General features: G+C 37.4%; 2 protein-coding genes across 2 annotated transcripts; both read right to left on the reverse strand.

Moving 5' to 3' along the window:
* Positions 1-238: 238 nt before the first annotated feature.
* On the reverse strand, positions 239-20,294 carry LOC131050636 (uncharacterized). Its single transcript, XM_059216189.1, has 4 exons — positions 20,283-20,294; positions 20,022-20,075; positions 10,816-11,034; positions 239-1,234 (listed from the first exon to the last, which is right to left on the reverse strand). Exons 1-4 carry the CDS (start codon positions 20,292-20,294, stop codon positions 752-754), a joined length of 768 nt encoding a protein of 255 aa, XP_059072172.1. The 3' UTR covers positions 239-751.
* A 2,918-nt stretch (positions 20,295-23,212) lies between these two features.
* Positions 23,213-23,695, reverse strand: LOC131872974 (uncharacterized; the record flags this gene model as incomplete). Its single annotated transcript, XM_059216190.1, has 1 exon — positions 23,213-23,695. A coding segment is annotated over one exon (483 nt), but the record flags the coding sequence as incomplete, so codon positions are not given.
* Between the last annotated feature and the right edge of the window lie 1,467 nt (positions 23,696-25,162).

Here is a 25,162-nt window from a genome sequence, read left to right on the forward strand (position 1 = left end):
ACTGCCCATATCACAGCCTTTTCATCCAATATCAAACTAATTGTTGAAAAAAGCAAGACATTTCCACTTCAAAATGAAATTGCAGATCCTCTACTGCTTTTCTTAAGAAATTTTCGGCAGGCTACTACACAAGCAACAAACAATTGTGTTGGCAACCACAGATGACTGTATTCTAGAGCTTTTTCAATCAAATACAAATAAATTGTAAAACAGGCAATACAGCATTGTGAGTGCAATATAAAATAATAATATCCCATCATTGACACAAGAACTTTATTTTTATGTTCTGCTGATTGAGCCGAAGTGTCACCATGTGTAAGACACATTCAAACAATGGTAGGCATAGAGCCTAGAGGTGCAAGTTGGGGGTTCAAATTTACCAAAGAAAAAAACATAGAGCCTCAGCCAAATGTCCGAAAAAATAATGATTGGATTGTGCAACAAGAATTAATGCTTCAAACAATATTTTCAGGCACTAAATAATAGCCGAAGTGCAACAAGGTTTGACATGCAATTTCTCTGAAATCTTATATTGTAAATAATGATAACTCTTGATTTTCTGTACATAGAGATACATATCCACCTTTGAACATAAAATCATTCAAAATATCTCCTCTGCAGAATTCAACAGGCACATTCCATTGATGAGACCATCTAATGAAAATGAATTCGATTGCTTGAATTTGCTGCAATATTACAAGTTACAAGTCATAATGCAATTTTATCAGAGAAGATTTTGATGGTATCACTATTAGCCTTCTCGCATTCGCTTTCGAGCTAAATAACGTTCTTTGGCAGCAGCCAATGCCTCTTGACTTTGTCTGTGGTGGTGGCCAGAGCTCTTCACATTCTCACCTACAGTTTCGGCTTTACTCCCAATGTCTGCAGTAATTCCTCCCTTTTCAGACTGCAAACCACTATCTGCTTGGCTGGCATCGACGGTGGAAGGCAATCTGAGTTCTATATTGTCTTTGTCCATATCCTCACTTCTACCATGTTTGGCAGACGGCTTGGGTTCATCTGGGACATTACTAGCTGTAAGGTCAGATGACTTCCTATCTATAAGGTCAGATTGTTTTTCAGAATGAGTTTCAGAAGGTTGAGATTTTCCAGATTCAGCATTCTGCCTAGAAGGTAAAATGTCATCTCCTCTTTTACTAGTATTTGCCCCAAAAGCTACATTTTTTTTGAGCAAGTTACGGTAGAAGTCACCCATATCACCTTTCTTAGTAACCTGCAGCCATCCAAGGAAAACAGTGCTTGTCAATTGAATAACTACTCGTTGGAAAGCACAATTACCTTACAACAACTAATAATCGAAGTTGATCAATTTTAGTCAAACGAATCCTCCCAAGAAACCGAAAACACCAGAAAACCATGAAAGGAAAAATAAAAAACCAATACATTTAAGAAACATAACATTTTTATCTTTAACCCCAAACGAATCCAAATTTTAACATTTTCCCTCAATTAAACAGCCAAATGATATTACAGTGGCATATACTTAAGAGGCAGAGTAAATACAATCACTTTTGTTTAATATACATAACAAAAGAAAAGAAAGGTAATTTCAATAAAATCTGAAACTAGAAATAATTATTGATATAGCTGTCTTGTTTAACTGAGAATCAAACCAATCCTATTTAGATCATGACAAACATACTCCAAGAACAGCCTAAATATTACAAACGCTTGCCATGCTGATTGTTTCTCTAGTCTCTACACTTATAATGTAACATTAGGATGGAAGCATGTATTCTCTCTCCAAAATACTCATAACTGCAGCTTCTGATCTTCTCCATCACCTGGAAAGCAGTATTTCTCTGAATTTCCAAGATGGGGGATGGGAAGATGAAATTTTAGGGATGGCAAAAGATTTCCTGAACTTTAAGCACCACAGGGGGGATAACCTATATGTAATATATAACTACAATTTAAGAAAATATATCTTCAGTTGCCCATGATCTCCTGCATCACCATAGCAATTCTCATCCATGCACAGCAGTGTGCCCTCCCTTTGATGGTAGCCATTCCATCCCCAGACTCTGATTCATATCCTTATTTGCGGCTCAGTATAAATATAAACCCTTCTAAGTGAAATGTGGTTTCCAATATCTCCCAATGGTCTGCTGAGCCCATAAGTGCTCCTTTGTCACTGAGGAACTCTATGCCTGGTTCCAATAAGGGCTCATAGTTGTTATGGGGGTTGGAAGTGTCTCCCTTAGAAATCTAGGGTTTCGGAGACGGGGACGTTTCCGGGACGGGGAAATGGGGACGTGACGTCTCCCGCCATCGCCACCAGTGCTCCGCCGGAGACAGGGAAACATCTCCGCGTCTCCCAAGGATACGTGGAGACGTCACCAAGTCTCCTTGGGAGACATTTCCACGCCTCCTTGGGAGACACCTAGGCGTTTCTCGAGGGACGGGGAGACGTCTAGACGTCTCCCGTCGCCCCAAGTCAAATGCAGAAAAGAAATTAAAAAAAAAAATTTTAAAGTTTGATTTTGGGAGGTTGGGGGTAACCCTAATTTGACGTGGGCCCCACCCCTTCCCCCAAAACAACACAAAACCATCATTTTTGATGATTTCACTCACATTTTGAATGACTGATTTTTTTTCCAGCAAGCTTAAGAGGAGGAAAAACTTGTAGAAGTCTCATTGAAGGAGTGAAAAGAGTGATTGCAAGTGTGATAGGAGTGAGAAGGAGCAAAAAGAAGAGGAGGAAGAAGACTCTACTACTTTTTGGAGAGATTTTTCAAGCACAAGGTAGGGTTTTTCTTGTTTTTCTTGTTTTTTTTTTTCTGATTTTCATTTTTCAATTCTTTGTTTGGCTTTTTTTTTCTTATTCATCTCAAAATCAGATTTGATGTTTTATCTTGAGGGCAAATGATGAATGAATCATTCATCATTTTGCCCTCAAGATTCAACATCAAGTATTATTTTTATTTTTATTTTTAAATAATATAATAATAAAATTATAAATTGTAAATTTTGTTTTCAAAATTGAAATTTCAAATTTGTATTTCAATTTGTTAAACTAGGCTGATTTTATTTTTATTTTTATTTTGTGAAATGCAATGTCACTTTCACAATGAGCTCCCAAGACATGAATGAGGATGAGATGGAAATCCATTCTCGTAGTGAACATGATTCAAAATTTGAACCTGAGGATGAGGGGGGTGACCATGGGGCTGATCCTAGAGCCCAATCTAGTTCCATGGCGAGTGCACCAGCTAGTACAGGTTGCCCTTTAGAGTTGTTGGCACAGTATGCTAGGGATGCTTATGATCCCAAATCTCCTCTCAGACAGTTTGCTTCAAGAGAGAAGGCATATCACATTTAGGTGGGGGAACAAGGAAGTGGAAGTGCAACATTTGTGGGGTAGAATGGTTTGGTAGCATCACTAGAGTGAATGCACACTTTCTTTTTTGGACAGGAAAAGGTGTGGATCATTGTAAGTTTTTGAAGGAAGCTAAAAATATATAGTACAAAATTGAGTTTAACAAGCTTTAGGGTGTTCCAAATGACACAAATCTTTCAGTCCCTACTACTTTGTCTGCTAGGGCAGCCCTTCAGCAGAGCCACCATGCGCCACATACTTCTCATGCTTCGCAGACGAGAGGAATGAATGTTTGGATCTCCATCCACTTCCACTTCTAGTGCTATGCCCGCTAGGGGGACAAGGAAACGCAAATTGTAGACATCGCAAAGTAACCCCATAGCTGATATGTTTAATGTGCAGCTGAGAGATGAGATAGATGAATCCATTGGCAAGTTCTTCTTTGCCAATGGCATCCCATTTCATGTTACATGGTCTCCTTAATATAGGGAGATGATGGTTATGGTGGGGAAGGGAGGAACATCTTATATCCACCAGGTGAGACGAAAATGAGGACTTGTTGATGTGTATTTTGTACACGACCAAACACAGAATAAAATACCTAAAGGTACCTTATCCTCTCTTGAGCAAAGTTTCCCGACTACTGAAGATCTCGCTGAAGGATCAGTCGAGGCAACTCCAAGGTTCTTGTATGTAGGTTCTCTACTCGTGGATAAGCTCTTTGTGGTATGATGTGATTTTGCTGGAATCACAAGGGGACTTACACTTGACGACCTAAACGTCTGATTTGCTAGAATCACAGGTCCTATTAACTAACTGGAAGACAAACAAATGACAAAAGATGCAGGGTTCAGGAAGTCTACTCTTACTACCTAGAATGCGAGAAGATGGATGAACGACTAGGTGGAGTCCTACTGGGCTGGGTCTCACCATCAAGTTGAACAATTCAACACCAACTCAGTGCGATCTCTGGGGGATGCTTCAAATATATTCAAATCGGACACCATCAGAACTGATCATCATTCAAGTTAATGCATGAACAATAGACATGTAACGACTTGAGATTAAGCTCATTTTATGCCAGTTGACCACGCAGAGCGCACTTACAATCAGTAAGAGGCTAGTGGTATGGATTAGACAGATTCCACACAGGTGCATTCAACAACTTCTTTCATTCAATTTAATTATCTATCATCTAAAATGAAGATTCAACAAGAGACCATGCATATTGCAACGAAACGACATATTTCACCATATCTTCAATTAAAAAAAAGTCTTTACAATTAAGGCAACAATGTCTTGTCTTCTCTTCCTAGTCTACTCTAATTGCTATTCTACTAACTATTCACCGACTATCAACTATTGACTAACTACTGTCTATTAGCTAACCATTCGCCTTTACAAATGAGGAGCCAGGGCTTATATAGTGCCCTCAATACAAATCGATGGCTCAGATCAACTTGAAATCAATGGCCGAGATCTTACAATGAAAACCCTAATTAGGGTTTGTTACAACAAACTCAATTCTAGCCAATGAAACAATTGCATTGTTTGGACACATGTCTTCTCTGGAATATTCAACCAATGGAGAACCGAGGTAGGTACATCGAAGTTTGTGCCATCTCCCATGAGTCAAGTACATTGAATCTGGACACGCTGAGGTGGACCAATCCGACTGGAGGAGTGATGACTAGGATGCCACCTTGTCTGACTTTAATTAACTCTTCTGGAACTCTCTGCTTCTTCAACGAACCCTTGCTTTAACCTCCTTTGTCTTTGATGTGCAGGATGGATTGTGTACCTTTCCTTGGAATGCTGGACTGGAAGATGTCGTCCCTAATGATGTTGGACCGGAGAAGGCTGTCCTTGTTGATGCTAGACTGTAGAAGGTCGTCCTTGTTGATAATGGATTGGAGAAGGTCGTCCTTGTTGATGCTGGACTGGAGAAGGTCGTCCTTGTCTTGGCTTGATCTTCTTTCATTTGCAAAAACAAATCAAAAGATGATTAAGGACATAATAAATTCATTTCAACATAGTATTTCACACCTTAAATCATCAACAAAAGATATTAAAATGAAGTTAGTTCAAGACTCTTTCCAGGGACAGGCCCTATCTAGGATTTCGCTCTGGACCCTTTGGAAGGGTCAGGAGCGAAATCCTTGTCTTAGCTCAAAATCTACATTTTTGGTGACCAAAATCCATTCAAGGGCAATCTTAAGGGCTTATCTTACCTAGGTCTAGGCTTGGCTTGGCACAAATTTTGGAGAAAATGATGGGTTTTAGGATTTTCGCTCTGGACCCTTTGGAAGGGTCAGGAGCGAAATCCTTGGTTTGGGCTAATTTCCATCATTTTTCAACACCAATTAACTTCAAAAGGCAAGAACATGTCTCCTCGCACCCATCCAAGCCATGAAAACCTAACGTTTGACTAGACTTGCAAGGAAAATAGGTGGTTTTAAGATTTTCGCTCTGGACCCTTTGGAAGGGTCGGGAGCGAAAATCACTTTTTGGCTCAATTCCTTCAAGTTTTATAATCATTGCTAAGTCAAAGTCATTCCTGAGGACCTCTCCCATCAAAACTCACCCTAGTCAGCACTTTGCTTGGCACAAAATTGGGAAAAAAGGTGATTTAGAGAAAATTCGCTCTCGACCCTTTGGAAGGGTCAGGAGCGAATTTCTTAATTTAGGCTCATTCTTCCATCATTTCAAGTTGAATTCACCTCAAAAGGCTAGAAAACACTTCTCCTCTCACATCCAACCCAAGTTTGACTTGATTTTGCAAGGGAAAATAAGGTGTTTTTAAGATTTTCGCTCTGGACCCTTTGGAAGGGTCAGGAGCGAAAATCTCATTTTAGGCTTGATTCCTTCAAACTTGATAATTATCGACCATTCAAGGACATGCCTAAGGACACCTCTAATCTTGACCCACACTATACTTGGCATAAATTTGAGGGAAAAGATAGGTTTTGCACAATTTCGCTCTGGACCCTTTGGAAGGGTCAGGAGCGATTTTCCTTTTCTAGCCCAAAATCATCATTCTTTCAATCCCAATCTTCTTTGCAAGGTGAAATTTCATCTCTCTTCAACCTAGGAACAAGTTTTTAAGCTCAAGCAAGGTAAAAAATATAGGCTTGTAAGGAATTTCGCTCTGGACCCTTTGGAAGGGTCAGGAGCGAAATTTCCTTCCTTGGCTAAAACACTCATTCCTCAACTCTTTCAAACGTCCTTAAGGGTTTCAATATGCCCATTCTCTCTTTCAACATACCTTGGACATCAAAATTTGGCCAAATAAGGAAAGAAATGAGGTCTAGGAGGATTTTCGCTCTGGACCCTTTGGAAGGGTCAGGAGCGAAAATCATGATTTGGGCTTGATTCTTCACTTCTCCAACTCAAAATCACCTCAAGAGGCAAAGACATGCTATCCCACTTCCATCCACGCCATAAAAAATCAAGGACTTGACCTCCTCCAAGGGTCAGGAGCGAAATCCCTAGAAACACCTTTTTTTTCCATTGGAGGAGGTCAAGTCCTTGATTTTTTATGGCGTGGATGGAAGTGGGATAGCGGTCAGGAGTGAAATCCTTGGTTTGAGCTATCTCCTCCATCATTTGACCTCAATCAACTTCAACAGGTCAAGAAAACCTCTCCTCACACTCATCCAAACTATAAAGACTCAAAGTTGACTTGATTTTGTAAGGAAAATAAGGTGATTTTAAGATTTTCGCTCAGGACCCTTTGGAAGGGTCCGGAACGGAAATCTCATTCTAGGCTTGATTCTCCATTTCTTCAACTCCAATCCACTCTAGAAGACAACTAGACATCATTCTTCACCCAAGGGATGAGGTCTTAAGCCAAAACAAGGTCAAAAGAATAGGCTTGCAAGGAATTTCGCTCTGGACCCTTTGGAAGGGTCAGGAGCGAAATTCACCTTCTTGGCTAGAATCCTTCATTTTTTCAAAGCTCTCACACATTTCCAAAGTCCAAACACGTCCATCCTTCCTTTCAAGATGCTCTGCAAATCAAAATTTGGTCAAACTAGGGAGGAAATGAGCTTTAGGAAGATTTTCGCTTTGGACCCTTTGGAAGGGTCAGGAGCGAAAATCTCATTCTAGGCTTGATCACTCACTTTTCCAACTCCAAACTACCTCAAGAAGCAAAATTAGATCATTCCTCATGCATCTCCACCTTGGTCTTGACTCTTGCTAAAGGAAAAATGAGTGTTTTCAAGAATTTCGCTCTGGACCCTTTGGAAGGGTCAGGAGCGAAATTCCTAATCTTGGCCAAAATCCTTCACATTTTCACATTGCATCACCTCAAAACTAGAACGTTGGTCTAAACAAGGGAGAAAATGAGGTTTTCAAGAATTTCGCTCTAGACCCTGTGGGAGGGTCAGGAGCGAAATTCGCTTTTGACCCTTTGGAAGGGTCAGGAGCGAAATTTTACATTTTGGTCTCTCCGTCAGAATCATTTTATGGAATATAACATTTAAGTATAAGTTCTTATACTTTAAGTTATATTCCATATATACTGTCAGGATGTTTGAGAGTGGTTTCGAACCTCCAGGAGTTATATTGCAAAATCTAGTTTTTGGAGGATTCTTCAGTTTTCCAGACTTAGTCAAATTTCAGGATCAGGACATTCCAGACAGCCAAATTTCAGGATCAGGACATTCCAGACTTCATCACTCATCAACTTGACCTAGTCTTGGACCTTGAAGAATTATACTCACTCACCAAGCAAGACACAATTAGCAACAAGAGCAAAACTAGGCCCTAAGGAAGACTCTCAAAGAAACCCTAATTCTGGGGCCCCGTGGACTAACCCTAGCTCAAGCAAAGCCTGCTATCCAGTGATCCCCCTGGCGACACTCAAAAAGCAAAGGCTAATAGACAAACCTCTAAAAGACCTAGAAAGCAAACCCTAGAAAGCCGAAAAAGCAGGGGTCCCCATTTGCAATGGGGCGATGTGTGAATACGTCACAACAAGACCTCGATCTTGGATAAGTGTTATTCCAAAATCAATATTTTGATGGAGACGACGAAGGCATGTTGGGTGGCATCTGGGTGCAGCATTGTTATGGATAGGTGAAAGGACATTAGCCATTGTCCACTCATCAACATCATGGTCACACGTGTAGATGGCCCCTACTTCCTTAAGAGCAGTTGATTGTACAAGGCATCGTAAAGATGCTGATTTTCAGTTTCAGGTCCTCAGGGAGGCTATTGAGGAGGTTTGGCCACAAAATGTGGTCCAAGTAGTGACAGATGCAGCCCATGTGTGTAGAGCAGCAGGGAAACTCATTGAGGCAGCCTACAAACATATTTTGTGGACCCCATGTCATGTGCATGCCATGAACAATGCACTCAAGGAAATGGAGAAGATTGACTGGATTAGAGGAGTGGTCACCGATGTGAGAGATGTGCAAATGTTTACCTGCAACCACCGCACTTCACATGCACTCTTCAAGACCTTCGCGAAGGAGTTCTTGAAACCAATTAAGACTAGATATGCATCTTATTTCATTCCCTTGGAGAGAATGATTGAGTTGCAAGAGGCATTGCAACTCATGGTTATGACTAATGAGTGGAATAGGTGGGTCAAGGCCAAGATAGAGCAGGGGAGAAGGGTGAAGGAGATAGTTAAGAATAATGTGTTTTGGACTGATGCGAAATACATTGTCTCCATCATTTCTCCAGTATTCCAAGTCATTAGATATGGAGATGGGGATGCACCTAACCTTGGAGAGGTGTATGAGTGGATTAACTCTATGCTTGACCAGATGAGGGTTGTTGTGCGAGTGAAGGACCCCTCTCTAGCATTCTACAATGAGCACATCCGGCCAATCATTCAACGTAGATGGGACAAGTTGAACACTCTTTTGCATATGGCTGCCTTCCTTGAATCCTAAGTGGTACAAGGTTAGATTGGATAGAGTGACACTGATTCAAGATGATGAGGTGAAGGTGGGTTTCTTTAGGTGCATAGAGAAGATGTTTGACTCTAGAGATGCTGGCATAATTCGCACGAAGTGGACAAAATTTGCCACTCTTAGAGGCTATTCGAATGCAGCAAAGATGGATATAGAAACTATGGCACAGCACTTTTGTGGTGGAATTGTCATGGCCCAAAATCTTTGACCACCACTCTAGCTATCCGTCTGCTATCCCAGGTTTCCAGTTCTTCAGCTGCTGAGAGGAACTGGTCTACATATAGTTTCATCCACTCTCTTAAGAGGAACAGACTTACCTCTAAGAGAACAGAGAAGCTTGTGGTTGTACACAGTGCTTTGCATCTCATGGACCGCAAGACACTTGTGTACAAGGAGAGTCCAGTAGCACAAAGGGATGTAGAGCCAAAGGAGCCTTCACAGATTGATGAGGATGATCCTACCACTTCAGATGCAGGGCTGGTTGGTGTGAGCTTAAGGGATCTTGACCTTCAAGATTCCAGCAATTCCAATGATGAGGAGTTCGTAGATGATTAGAAGCCTCCCTTCGCTACATTTTGAGGTTTGACATTTTGGCATTTTGTCTTTTGTAATGCTATTGCTATTAGTATTTGTATTTGCTACTCATTGTAATGATGAATCATGTAATCGTCTTTATAGACTTTGTGATATCTCATATGACATCAGATATTCATTTTTTCGATATAATAGAAATCTCCAATTTGACAATTTCATTTGTCAAATTTTATTTAGCAATTAGCATAGAAATCTTGATATTTAGATTTAGTATTTCAAATTTTGCTATGTTATAATTTTACTAATAGTAATTTCCTATAGTCCATTTGAAATGTAATTCTTATACTGTTATAAATCTTTTGAATTTACAAGTACTATAAGTATATGTATAACTATATCAGCACCACCACCCCCGCCATTCCCCCACCACCATCCCCTCGTCATCCCAAAACTTAGGCCCTTTGTCCCCCCAACCCCCTGTCCCCAACGCCCGTGGAACACTGCTATTATCCCAAAGGTTATGTTTATTTATTCTGAATGTGCTTCTGAGGTAAAACATTTCCTCAGGCATTTCAAAAACAACAAATGGAAAAGGATGTTCACTATTCCCTCCTGGACAGAAAAGCTATTAGCAGCCAGATTCTGATAAAATTATCCAAGAGAAGAAAGGGAGTGTTGACAGTGTTCATCAAACTGTTTTTTGAAATTCATTTTGTTTAGTTCTCACATTACATCTACTCTGCAAGGTTTCTATATGCTGTTGTCAATGTCTTTTTCAGGGTTGACATTGCTTAAACAAGCCACATGATTGCATAGCATGAAGACCTTTATTGAAGGTTATAAAATCGCACTTACCCATGCAAGAATAGGATGGAACAGCATTAATGGAGAAAGTATGTGTTTAATGGATGCAACAGCAGAATGGAGATAACATGCATAGAAAATGAATCCTCTACCATTCTAAAAGAGATGAAGTTGAGGTCAAAAAATGTACAAGTTCCGGAATTTACATACATCATCTGCTTCTTCGCGGAGTTTACGTAATCGTTCTTCTTCAAGCCACTGTGCTTGCTCTGCGAGTTTCTTTTTATAAGCAGACGTAACAAATTTTTCCTTGTCTGCATACAAGTGATCTTCCTTGCTTCTTTCCTTTGCAAGTTGTCTTTCATAAATTATTTCTTGTTCTTGCTTACGAACCTGGGCCTTATGAATGAGCTTTCCAATATATTTGGACTGCACATAATCAAAAAGAAAATTTAGTAATAAACCAATTAATTTAAAGAAAATTGAAGGTACCTGCACTAAATCCAAATTGATAAGCAGTAGTTTACAATGAAAAACGAAATTGATAACAATGTGGTACTCATCTTTCTACCATTTTCTAACATGTAAATGCATGCAAACTATAGTAAATGAATACATTGTTGAACTCAAAAGGATAATTAAAAATATCATGATATAAGAAACAAGCACAAGATTGGTTTTTACATTTCAACAGAAGAATGTACACGAAATTAGCACATTCCTATTTAGTCATTAATATAGGTAATTTCATTTAATAATCACTGATCAAAAGTAAGCCACTGAATGTTGTAATGCAATAGGGCTAAACAAAAACTTTTAGGGTGATAACCCCAGGAAACCAAGACATGCAACTTAATCGACAACATGAACTTATAAGGTTTCAAACTGGCTTCCTAAGCCCGGTCATTCTCCCATGGACATTCTCATATCCTGCATTATTTCCTCATATGATGGTGGATGGTGATATGATAGCAAAGGTTTCCACTCTCAGTTTTCTGCTTTGGTCTTCAGCTACTCGAATATTTATATCTTTGCTCCTATATCATGATTAAGTTTAAAGTTAACCCAATATCACGAGTTATCCCTGAAGAAATCCACTGTGGATAAAATCATAAAAACTATAGCAAAAGGTGAACTATCCCTTCTCTTCAAGTCATGAATTCACAACATGCAAGCAATTGTTTCGTTGTGGCATATCATGGGACTACTGTAGCATGACAATGCCTCCCCTACAAGGACCACTGTCAGTTGCTCTGCAACACTTTACTACTCAGATTAAAAAAATCTGGTACATATTTCCACAGTGACTGCCACAACTTGATGGGTTTTGAAAACCCAAATATACATATTTATGTTAACCTATTCTTAGAAGACCATCAACAATATAAACTGGAAGACAAAATTTGGCAGTTAGTAACTTAGTATTGTGGTAAAAATGCGCTATCTTATTCAATGAAATGAAAAATACATATAGGCATTTACACAGAAGATGTTTCCTAAAGAAACAATCGAATAACTGAAACTAAATTAGAAACTATCTAAACAACCTATAATTACATTATTGACCATTAAATAAATATAAGCAAAAATTAATCTAATACCCTCCCTTAATGGTCAATCTATCGACTACACCAAGATGCCCCCTAAGACTATGGTGTGCAGCTTCCATAGCCTGTTCCCACTCAGGTATTCCTTTAGCCTCTGAATATGTATGAGGCTCATAGACACTGTGAATGTTGGCCATGAGCGCAAAGTTCACTGTGTTCTGCTGCTTGCGATTGCTTCTAGTTGATCTACCCTCAATAAGTTTATCATCATGAAGATCGCCAATGGTCTTGGCCCACCACTTAGACTGGAGAGTCGAAGTACCAAAATCGAATTAAGGAGGATTAGCATTACCTAGGGTACCTGGAACAAATTCATATGGATGCTGATCCAGATTTCCTTGAGGGAAGTAGGGTGGTGCAATATCATGCCTGGAAGACTCCACAACTTCAAAGTCTAAGTCATCAGAATCCTTCCCATCAAGTGGACCTAAGGGAAGGTGAACACCCAAATCCTTAGCCTTCAGAAGCTGATCCTCAAGGCTCAAAAAGGAGAAGAGAGCTGAAAGGACCCTCGTTCTTCATCAAACACAACATCACAACTGAATATGAGACGATCAGTGTCGACATCAATTAGTTGATAAGCTTTGTGGTTATCATTGTAGCCTATGAACATGAGTTTCTGGCTCTTGGAATCCAACTTTGTGCACTTGGCATCTGGAATCCAAACATAAGCAGTGGAGCCAAAGACTTTTCGGTGGCTGATTTTAGGCTTTTGTCTAGACCATGCTTCTTCCGGAGTCGTCTTCTTAACAGCTTGTGCAGGAGACCGGTTTAGAAGGTAGACTGCAATGTAAATTGCTTCAGCCTAAAATTTCTTTGGAACATTTCTATGCTCTAACATAGACCGGGTCATCTCAGTGATTGTGTGGTTTCTTCGCTCAACAAACACCGTTCTGCTGAGGGGTGTAAGGTGTAGTAAGATGACACTTAATGCCATGTGTTGCACAAAAGTTGGAGAAATCAGAAAAACAAAATCCCCCCCCCCATTGTTTGACCTAAGAGTCACTATCGAACAGCTTGACTCTTTCTCTACTAAGGCCTTAAACTTTTGAAACATGCTAAACACCTCTTCTATTGAAATCATCAATGAATAGCAAAAAGTAAGAAAATAAACCCACATTCTTCTACTGAAATCATCAATGAATAGCAAAAAGTACCTGGGCCCAATAACTGAAGGAGTGTTAATTGGTCCACAAACATCAGTATGGATCAACTGTAATACCTTGGAAGCTCACCAAGTGTCACCATCCAAAAATGGAGTCCGATTTTGCTTCCCAACCTGACAAGCTTCGCAACTCCATGATTCTGAGTCTGAATCTCAGGTAGTCCAACAACCAGGCTTGTTCTGACTTTTCTACTAAAAGGACTTGCCTTTTCCCTTGTCCTTATCAAAGGTCATTGTTGTGAAAGCCTGCTCAAAAGAAGAAGTACTGGTGCTAGTCTCAAACTGCTGCTTCCATCTTTCCTACTGCAGAAGCTTGTTGCGGAGGTCAAGAAACTTGAGATCAACACTGGTGGATGTGATATTGAGCCTTTCAAAGAAATACTCATAGGCCTAAGGTAGACTTTTCAGAGTGATGACCACCATATCTTCTTCCTCCATTTTGCAACCGATAGCCTCCAGCTGGTCGCGAATATCTTTGATTTTTGTCAAATGCTCCTGGAGAGACATCTTCTCATCCATCATGATCGAAAACATGTTCTTGAGAAAAAAATGCTCCTCTTATCTGACATTTCATGGAGATCTTTCAAGTGGGTCCAGATCACTATAGTTGTCTTCTTGGAGAGGACTTGTGGAAGTTGATCATTAGCAAAGGACAGTTTGAGGAGCATGACAGCTTCATGGTTACGCTCGTCATGCTTGTCTTGATCTTTACCAGCGGTAGTAGGACAAGGTGTAGTACCCAACATGACTTAGTACCCAACAACCTATAATTACATTATTGACCATTAAATAAATATAAGCAAATATTAATCTAATAGTTAGGAATTTGTACAAATGGGACTTTCATTTTGGCATATTTATTGTGACCAAATACGAAGGTGTCAGATTCATTAAGTGCTACCAAGTCTTGCCAGAGTGAGAAGCTAGGTCTTCAAAGCATCTACCTTGTTGATGGGCTCTTGAATAAATAATAGAAAATTAATGTTGAAATATTATAATATATTGAAAAACAAACCAATAAGCAAAGATGGTAAGCACTTGCTTACTCCTCATTACACTAGGTTGACAAAATGTTAATTGAATAGTAACTAAGACTAAGGGCTAGAGTTACATGCTAAAAACAGAAGTAAAATAATATGTTGTTCTTAGACACACAACACTTTGCCATTACAAATGCCGTTTGTTTCATACAAATAACTTTAGCACATGCCAACTATGCGAACATGTCACTTTAATTTTATTATAATGCAAGAAAACAAATTCCATCCCTGCCAAACTCATCCAATTGACCCTGTTTGACCAACCTGATCTATTATGAAGTTTCTAGGGTATGGATATTTTCTAGATGCTTTGTCATAGTCCAATTTATCCTTTGTGTATGACTTGTAAGTTCTTGCTTCATCATTATTGTCAGTTTTGTCTTGGAATGGTCAATTTGAGTATGTAACACATTGGTCTTGGATTGAAGATGGTGATCCATGTTTACTGAGGTTGATTTGTAAGTCTTAAGACTTAAAAGAGTATTGTAACCAGACTCACACCATATTAGTCAGCAATCAAACTCGCTAAATTTTGGAAAGCTCACCATTTTCAGTAAGTATTCACCAAGTCTTTGGAGGGAACCTATTGACGTGCGTTTTGTGACACACGGAATAAAGTTTTCCAATGGTCACTTTACTCTCTCTTGATCAAAGTTCAATTGTATGCTAGGATTGCGATAAGTTCAAACAATTGACTCCAAGGTTCTAATTATGCAATGGACGTGACTCGGTTGGCTTTTAATGTTTGTTGATAATCCAAGGGGACTTACATTTGGATCATTCTTTCACTTTTTTTGATGTGGCTGGAGCTTGGAACTTCATCATCAGATATAGCAATTTTGTGATGCTTCTACTTTGAATGAATTGAACTAGAATGGACTGAAATTAAAGGGGAAAGGGTTAGAAGAATCTAAATCTACTCCAAGGGCAATGATATCAATAGATAGTGCTCTAATGGACGAATTCCAAATAAACCAAATTCTGTTTTGCCAAGATTAACTACAACTCCACAAGAATTGGTGCAATCTTCCAAAGATGTTGAAGGATTTTCACATCAAGAAAGTGCATTTGAATACCCAAAACAACACAATCCAAACGACTATCCACAATCGAACTTAGCACAAATTTAGCAGTTCAAGCTAACTTTACACTGCAACTTAACCATGCAGTTTTTGAAAAATAACTTAAGTGGAAACCATCAGAGAACAATGTTTCACTGTTATTATCTCAATAACCTATCGCAACAATTTCATACAAATCTGCTTGCTTTACAAATGAAGGGGTCACCCCCTTATATAGGTCTTCAGCCTTGATTACATGCAAACCCTAATTAGGGTTTGACCCAAAAGATTCCACACAAATGATGCAACCCGATGGGAATAAACATTAAATGTACATCATGCCTACTAACAATTAATAAAATTCCTGTCAAAAATGGCGTCTATTGTGCATTAAATGCACCACTTCTTTCAAATTCACCCATGTGTAATAAATGCCCCATCAAGCCAAAAATTGCCCATTATGCCTTGAATGCTCCATCTCCAAAAACAGCTATGTGCAATAAATGCTCCATTATGCAAAGGTCACCCAACATGCAAAAGATGCTTCATTGTTTCATTAAGTATGGCGGCAGCCATGCATTGAATCAACCACCACTTGGTCAAACGCTCGCCAGCAGTAAATGTGCCATCATGCCTCCATGCATTCAATAGATTCTCGACATGCAAGTGGACCCCACCGTCATAGGAACTTCTATAATTTTCTGGGTTGTGCTTCATTAATACAGAATATTCTCTCTGCATGTTGCCAACTCATCTTTTGCAAGAATCTTTCTATTCTGGGCTCACAAAAGACATTTTGAAAGATTTTCCTTTCTTGAAGGATTTTTAGCAATCTTTTCCACCTCTGAAGGATTCTTGTACGTCTAGAATTCGAGGAGAGAGAAAATCTTTATAGAGAGATTTTTTTTTCGAAGGAATTTTCTGGTGTTCTCGTGCACACCTCGTCTTGAAGGAAGATTTTCCATCAACTGACCATTTCTTCCATGTTTGGGAAATTTGTCCTGTCCTGAGTCCTAGAGAGAGAAAATTCTCACACTTAGCCAACTTTTTCGTTCTTTGAAATTCATCATCTTGTGCGCAATTCCACCTTGTGGAAGGAATTTTTAGAATTTTGAACTTTTCTTCTTGAACCTTGATTTTCTCATCCTGCTTCCAACCTTGGGCACATTTTGAGCTGGAGAAGCAATTTTGGAAATTTGTTCCTCAAAGGAATTTCTAACACTTAGTCAATTAATATGAGTTGCTTTTGGATTCGATTGTGTGAGTGTTTTTTTCATCAATGTTTCGGATCACACTCTGTGATCCATCATTAGGATGAAAAAGAGATCATAAGGAAAAAAAAATTCTCCTTATGATCTCTTTCTCATCCTGATGATGGATCATGGACTGTAATCCAAAACGTTGATGAAAAAATCACTCACACAATCGAATCCAGAAGCAACTCATATTAATCTCATGGATTGTGGAAATCTACTGGCATTAACTTAGTCAATTTTTCACTTTTTCCAAGAATTATGTCCTGAAGGAAGGAATTTCCAACACAATTTTTCACTTTTTCAAAGAATTATGTCTTGAAAGAAGGAATTTCCAGCACTTAATCAATTTTTCACTTTCCTGGAATTTCTTCATCTTGGGTGTAATTTTCTCCCTGAGGAAGGAATTTTTTATCAATTCATCACCCTTCCTATTTTTAGGAATTTTTTCCATTTTGAGCTTCGGAATTCAAGAGAGAAAAATGATCAATTTTTACCTTTGCCTTGAAATTTCTTCATGAATTTTGTTTGTTCCTTGGGCGAATTTTCTTCTAGAGGAAGGAATTTTGAATTCTTCCTTGACTTAATTTCCATGCCCCTCTTTCAATGCCAATTTCATTACGTGGAGAAATTCATCACCAAGAAGGAAATTCCTTCCATAGGGGCCTAGCACTACTTCCCAGTTTTGGTCGCTAAAATCATATGCTTCATGAATTTTGTTTGAGGAAAATTCCTCCACAACGTTACTTTAGTGCTCAACCTCCCTGACTGGGCGTCAAAACTTCATGCTGCAAGAATTTAGGTTGGGAGGAAAATTCTTCCACATGCCCCATTTAGCGCTTGATCACATGACTTGGGCGCTAATTAGTCATGGTGTAGGAATTTTGTCATGGAGGAAAAATCCTCCATGACCCCATTTTGGTGCCCTATCTCTTGGAATGAATTTTCGATGGGTGAAGGATTCTTGCTTAAATTTCCTCCAAACTTAGCCATTTTCATCTTTCCAAACTTGGAATAACATTTTTGGATTTTGAAGTGATTTTTCTTGCCTTAAAAGATTTTGGGATGACAATAAGGGAAGAGAAAACAGAAAATTTCCTATTATAACAAGATACTCCTCAAATTCATAGCACCTAGATCCATTGTTACAAACCAAAGGCCCCAATTTAGGTCAAAGTTCTTGTCTCGATTTCAATGAAAATTTTCAAGTGAGTCATAAGAAATCAATCCCATGTCATCCTCATTCAAAATGTCAAGTGGAAGTAACTAATCGAGAACTAGAAAAAAACCTTACAAAAATTGCTTCATCCTAGAGAAAATATTGGACTAAAAGATACATGAGACTGTTTGGGCATATAACACCACTTGGAAATCAACTACAAGTTTTTCCCCTTATCAACTATTTTTTGAAAAGAAACTATCATTTTAACTAAATTTGAACTTCAGACATTAAGAATAGCCATGGATGTGGGTCTAGAATTGAATAGAACTCAAGTTGAATGTATACTATCGCAATCATATATGATAATTTGAATTAAGGTATCAACAAAAAAGTGTGGCATGATTGTCACATTAGAGAAAATAAATTCCATAGGAGACTAGGCACTACTATCTTATTCAAGATACAAAAACCTAAAAGGAAAGCTTAAAATGTGATGGTTAGGACCCTATAAAGAGGAAGAAGTATTTGATAATGAATCAATTTGATTATATCCAATTGATGGTGATACACAAACAGTTCTCATAAATTATCATAGAATTTGTTTCCACCAAACACCAATCAATGAGGAAAAACTCGTTCAAATGGTTAAATGATAAATTGATTTTTGGTGTGTAAAGGGAGTAATCCATTTTCCAATAAAATACTTGATTATTTTGTATCCCTTTTCAAAAAAATAGTTACACGATTTTTTTGCCTAAAAATAACGTTTCTTCTATAGTTTATATTTCTTAAAAGTTTTTATTTTTCTTATAAAATTATGTTGCTTATGTAGTTCATGTTTCCTCTAAAAGCATCACTTTAATAATGCTCTAAAGTTGCTTTTTGTTTCATCTAGAAGCATCATTTCAATAATGCTCTAGAATGTCATTTGTTGTTTCCTCCAAAAACATCCTTTCAATGATACTCAAAAATTTTGCTTTCGTTTCCTCTAAGAGGATCCTTTCAATGATGCTCTAGAAGTTGTTTGTTGTTTCCTCGAAAATCATCCTTTTGATGATGTCTAAAAGGTTATTCATTTTTTTCTTTTGGAAGCATCATTTCAATGATGCTCTTAAGGTTATTTGTTGTTTCCTCCAAGAAACAAAAAATTGATCATTGTTTCCTTTAAAAATATCCTTTCAATGACACTCTTAAAGATTGTTTACTATTTCATCCATAAGTATCCTTTCAATGATGCTATATAAGTTGATCATTGTTTCCTCTTAAAGAATCCTTTCAATAATGCTTCAAAAGGTTGTTCATTGTTTCCTCCAAATTTTAGAAGCATCCTTTCAATGATGCTCCAAAAATAAATTTTTCCTTTGAAAGAATCTTTTAAATGATGCTCATGAAGGTTTATTGTTTCCTATGGAAGAATTCCTACAACAATCCTTCAAAAATTATTCATTTTTCTCTCTGAAAGGATCCTTTCAATAATCCTTCAAAAGTTGGTTCATTTCTTCATCTAGAAGAACCCTTCCAATGATGCTCTAGAAGTTGTCCATTGTTTTCTTTAAAAGCGTCTTTTTAGAGATGGCCTTGAAGTTTGTTTGTTATTTTTTTTTTAAACATCCTTTTAATGATACTCTAAAAGTTCACTTACGCTACTTGTAAGACCTCTTTAATAATGCTCTAAAATAATGTGTTTCTTCTATGAGGTTCTAGAAGATCACTTGTGCCTCTTTAGCAATGCTTTAGACCATCATTTCCATTTCTTTCAAAGCATAATAATTTTATAAGGACTTCAAAATTGATTATTAGACATTTCTATGTCAAAAACTTGGTCAAAATCATCAATCAACATTTGAATAAGTTTGAAATTTTAAATAATCAATGGTCTTTGTCACATGAATGACAAATGAGTGTGAGGAGTCAGTGTCAAACACACCAAATCCTTAGCAACCAAATATGATCTCTCACAATACTAATAGGTATGTACATTAGCATCATATTAAAAAAGTAATAAGTATTAAATAATCTATTAATTAGGCATGATATCTTTGTCATCCATAATAATGATTTGTAATTAAGATTGTGTCACTTTTTTTAATCTTGGTATAGTGAAGAATAGGCAACATTAACTACTCACCTCATTTTCTATGTTAATATTAACCCTCATAACCTTTCGTCCAATCAAGAACCACTAAAAACATGTAGAACTATCTAGATATAACAATGAGAGTGAAGTCTTTATACAAATAAATCATGTTATAAATGTATCAAAGGGATTAAGTGGTTGTTTGAAGGCACAAGCAATATGAGGAGGTAGATATCTAACCCCTCAATGGAAAATTAATGTTTTAATGTTAAGGACCAGTCATACATTATTTATTACAACATAGACCTTTACCTTTATATCCATACTTTGCCATGATAATAATACTTAGCCACATTGTTTCTTAAGTTGAGAGAAGAGAAAGGAAAGTTATCATTGAACTTTAGGATTTTTGAATTAGTAAGACAAGCACAAAAGTTTGAATAGGTTGGTCAAGAGTTTAAGTAGAATATGGCTAATGATTTTGGCTAAATGTGTATGAGTATATATGCAAAGTGGGAATATTAAAATTGGAACACTTATCTTATATTGCCCTTCATAGGATGGAGTAAAAACTCATGGTACCCTAATCATCTTCCTAAGATCAACATTAGAACATAACGAGGAAGGGTCCTTTAGAAGAGGATGTAGTGTTTTAGTAACTCTTGGACCAATTATAGGAGGTACAAGTGTTAGTAAGAGGTCATTAAGCGGTCTACATGTGCAAGATTAACATTATAACATATGAAGATGTGCACATTGATTCAATCTATCTTATTTTCATGTGTAGGAATAGTTTATAAATATAATTTAATTTGTTTCACCATTTAATTCATTTTGGTTTGATCATGTGTATGCATTCAATGTTTTCAATACCTATGGGCAAGAAAAGCAACATATCTTCTTATGTACACAACGTTTTTGTCTTAAGGACATCACCATATCTATTCATATTCTTTCCTTCATTCTAGAATATTCATTTATATAATTTGAGTCAAGCAACATCACTTTGTTCCTATTAATTACTCTTATTAAATTCTTCATGATATGTAAGAGGGAGTGAAGCCTCCATTTCAAATTAGGATATTCCACTTTACAAGAAACACATGATCAAATTATGCAAATTTTGCTATAAATCTCAAGATTTACAAGATATAATAGTGATTTGTTTGTTTTTCACCCCAAACAAATCATCCATTCGTAAATATATTCATTTCAAATGTTTAACATCCATACAGTCATAACAAGTTTATAAAAATCTAACTTTTTCCCTTAAACTATAATTGAACCAACACTTCCACGAATCTATACATTTATATGCATTTGTATACCTTTCAAAGCATTCATCTAGATTTTAATATATTAAGATTTAGAGAAGTTCTCACACGATTCAACTGATTTGTTGATGTTTGGAATTACATAACATGTAGGAGATGTCCTTGAATAGCTTTCAAGGATCGACTTGAATCAACTTCTCTTGTATGCAAATTACAAGTCAGCACTCTCTGCAGGTTGTTTGGGGAAACCAGATGACAATGACCCTCCTCCGTCTGGTGTGGTTTTAGTTGCTTAAGTTTACTCTGGGCTTGGTCCGATTATTTTGTTGTCAGGACTCTCCAGTGTACTTTTTTACCACCCTACCTTTGCTGCTACTTCATTTATTTTAATGCAAAGTTAAATAAGATATATTTATCAATAAAAAAATCACACCTTTTTAGGCAATTTTACTATCTAAAAAAGAATGAAGGTTTGACCTTATATAACTGGAAGTAATATATTTGAGTGAACCTTAATGTCTCTCCTTTGAGATTGGTTGATTTATTTGACAAGAATACCTGCGTCTCTTTTTTTAGAAGAATTATCAAGTGAAATGATTGAATGATTAGAAATCTCTTCAGTAGCTGGCAATCTCATGCAACCATATTTCATTAAGAAAAGCCATAGGTCCATAAACTTAAGTCATGGTATTGTAAATATCTTGATTCTATAATCCAATGTTATTGTACCCCTTACAATCCAGTTCATACAAATATGAATGGTAATCATTTTTCAATACAAATAATTAAGGCTTGCTAAAAAAAGATGTTTCCATCACATTTTAGACACGAGCAAAAGCATTTTTTTTTAAAACTGCAGCTTATGAAGTGTAGAATATCACGTGACCTTTGAAAGTCTAATTTATATACGCAAACCATTACACTAAGCAATTTTAATATTTTAATTACATTGTATTTATAGAATCTAAATGGCAGTTATTTTAGAATCTATGACAAAAGCACTTTTAACAGAAAACTACACTCTATGAAAGACTGGAATAACTACCATATTTAGATTCAATACATGTTTATTAGATTCATTTATAGTTTAAAATGTTAAAACAATATGGTTATGTGCCATTCTAATTCAAAATGTGAACAAACCAATATACCAGAGTTTCTTGATACATTTTGGATGGATATATCAACAATCAACTGTTAGAAAACTTGTCTAACAAACTGCCCATATCACAGCCTTTTCATCCAATATCAAACTAATTGTTGAAAAAAGCAAGACATTTCCACTTCAAAATGAAATTGCAGATCCTCTACTGCTTTTCTTAAGAAATTTTCGGCAGGCTACTACACAAGCAACAAACAATTGTGTTGGCAACCACAGATGACTGTATTCTAGAGCTTTTTCAATCAAATACAAATAAATTGTAAAACAGGCAATACAGCATTGTGAGTGCAATATAAAATAATAATATCCCATCATTGACACAAGAACTTTATTTTTATGTTCTGCTGATTGAGCCGAAGTGTCACCATGTGTAAGACACATTCAAACAATGGTAGGCATAGAGCCTAGAGGTGCAAGTTGGGGGTTCAAATTTACCAAAGAAAAAAACATAGAGCCTCAGCCAAATGTCCGAAAAAATAATGATTGGATTGTGCAACAAGAATTAATGCTTCAAACAATATTTTCAGGCACTAAATAATAGCCGAAGTGCAACAAGGTTTGACATGCAATTTCTCTGAAATCTTATATTGTAAATAATGATAACTCTTGATTTTCTGTACATAGAGATACATATCCACCTTTGAACATAAAATCATTCAAAATATCTCCTCTGCAGAATTCAACAGGCACATTCCATTGATGAGACCATCTAATGAAAATGAATTCGATTGCTTGAATTTGCTGCAATATTACAAGTTACAAGTCATAATGCAATTTTATCAGAGAAGATTTTGATGGTATCACTATTAGCCTTCTCGCATTCGCTTTCGAGCTAAATAACGTTCTTTGGCAGCAGCCAATGCCTCTTGACTTTGTCTGTGGTGGTGGCCAGAGCTCTTCACATTCTCACCTACAGTTTCGGCTTTACTCCCAATGTCTGCAGTAATTCCTCCCTTTTCAGACTGCAAACCACTATCTGCTTGGCTGGCATCGACGGTGGAAGGCAATCTGAGTTCTATATTGTCTTTGTCCATATCCTCACTTCTACCATGTTTGGCAGACGGCTTGGGTTCATCTGGGACATTACTAGCTGTAAGGTCAGATGACTTCCTATCTATAAGGTCAGATTGTTTTTCAGAATGAGTTTCAGAAGGTTGAGATTTTCCAGATTCAGCATTCTGCCTAGAAGGTAAAATGTCATCTCCTCTTTTACTAGTATTTGCCCCAAAAGCTACATTTTTTTTGAGCAAGTTACGGTAGAAGTCACCCATATCACCTTTCTTAGTAACCTGCAGCCATCCAAGGAAAACAGTGCTTGTCAATTGAATAACTACTCGTTGGAAAGCACAATTACCTTACAACAACTAATAATCGAAGTTGATCAATTTTAGTCAAACGAATCCTCCCAAGAAACCGAAAACACCAGAAAACCATGAAAGGAAAAATAAAAAACCAATACATTTAAGAAACATAACATTTTTATCTTTAACCCCAAACGAATCCAAATTTTAACATTTTCCCTCAATTAAACAGCCAAATGATATTACAGTGGCATATACTTAAGAGGCAGAGTAAATACAATCACTTTTGTTTAATATACATAACAAAAGAAAAGAAAGGTAATTTCAATAAAATCTGAAACTAGAAATAATTATTGATATAGCTGTCTTGTTTAACTGAGAATCAAACCAATCCTATTTAGATCATGACAAACATACTCCAAGAACAGCCTAAATATTACAAACGCTTGCCATGCTGATTGTTTCTCTAGTCTCTACACTTATAATGTAACATTAGGATGGAAGCATGTATTCTCTCTCCAAAATACTCATAACTGCAGCTTCTGATCTTCTCCATCACCTGGAAAGCAGTATTTCTCTGAATTTCCAAGATGGGGGATGGGAAGATGAAATTTTAGGGATGGCAAAAGATTTCCTGAACTTTAAGCACCACAGGGGGGATAACCTATATGTAATATATAACTACAATTTAAGAAAATATATCTTCAGTTGCCCATGATCTCCTGCATCACCATAGCAATTCTCATCCATGCACAGCAGTGTGCCCTCCCTTTGATGGTAGCCATTCCATCCCCAGACTCTGATTCATATCCTTATTTGCGGCTCAGTATAAATATAAACCCTTCTAAGTGAAATGTGGTTTCCAATATCTCCCAATGGTCTGCTGAGCCCATAAGTGCTCCTTTGTCACTGAGGAACTCTATGCCTGGTTCCAATAAGGGCTCATAGTTGTTATGGGGGTTGGAAGTGTCTCCCTTAGAAATCTAGGGTTTCGGAGACGGGGACGTTTCCGGGACGGGGAAATGGGGACGTGACGTCTCCCGCCATCGCCACCAGTGCTCCGCCGGAGACAGGGAAACATCTCCGCGTCTCCCAAGGATACGTGGAGACGTCACCAAGTCTCCTTGGGAGACATTTCCACGCCTCCTTGGGAGACACCTAGGCGTTTCTCGAGGGACGGGGAGACGTCTAGACGTCTCCCGTCGCCCCAAGTCAAATGCAGAAAAGAAATTAAAAAAAAAAATTTTAAAGTTTGATTTTGGGAGGTTGGGGGTAACCCTAATTTGACGTGGGCCCCACCCCTTCCCCCAAAACAACACAAAACCATCATTTTTGATGATTTCACTCACATTTTGAATGACTGATTTTTTTTCCAGCAAGCTTAAGAGGAGGAAAAACTTGTAGAAGTCTCATTGAAGGAGTGAAAAGAGTGATTGCAAGTGTGATAGGAGTGAG

The sequence above is a fragment of the Cryptomeria japonica genome, unplaced genomic scaffold (assembly GCF_030272615.1).
Source record: "Cryptomeria japonica unplaced genomic scaffold, Sugi_1.0 HiC_scaffold_931, whole genome shotgun sequence".
NCBI classification, from domain to species: domain Eukaryota; kingdom Viridiplantae; phylum Streptophyta; class Pinopsida; order Cupressales; family Cupressaceae; genus Cryptomeria; species Cryptomeria japonica.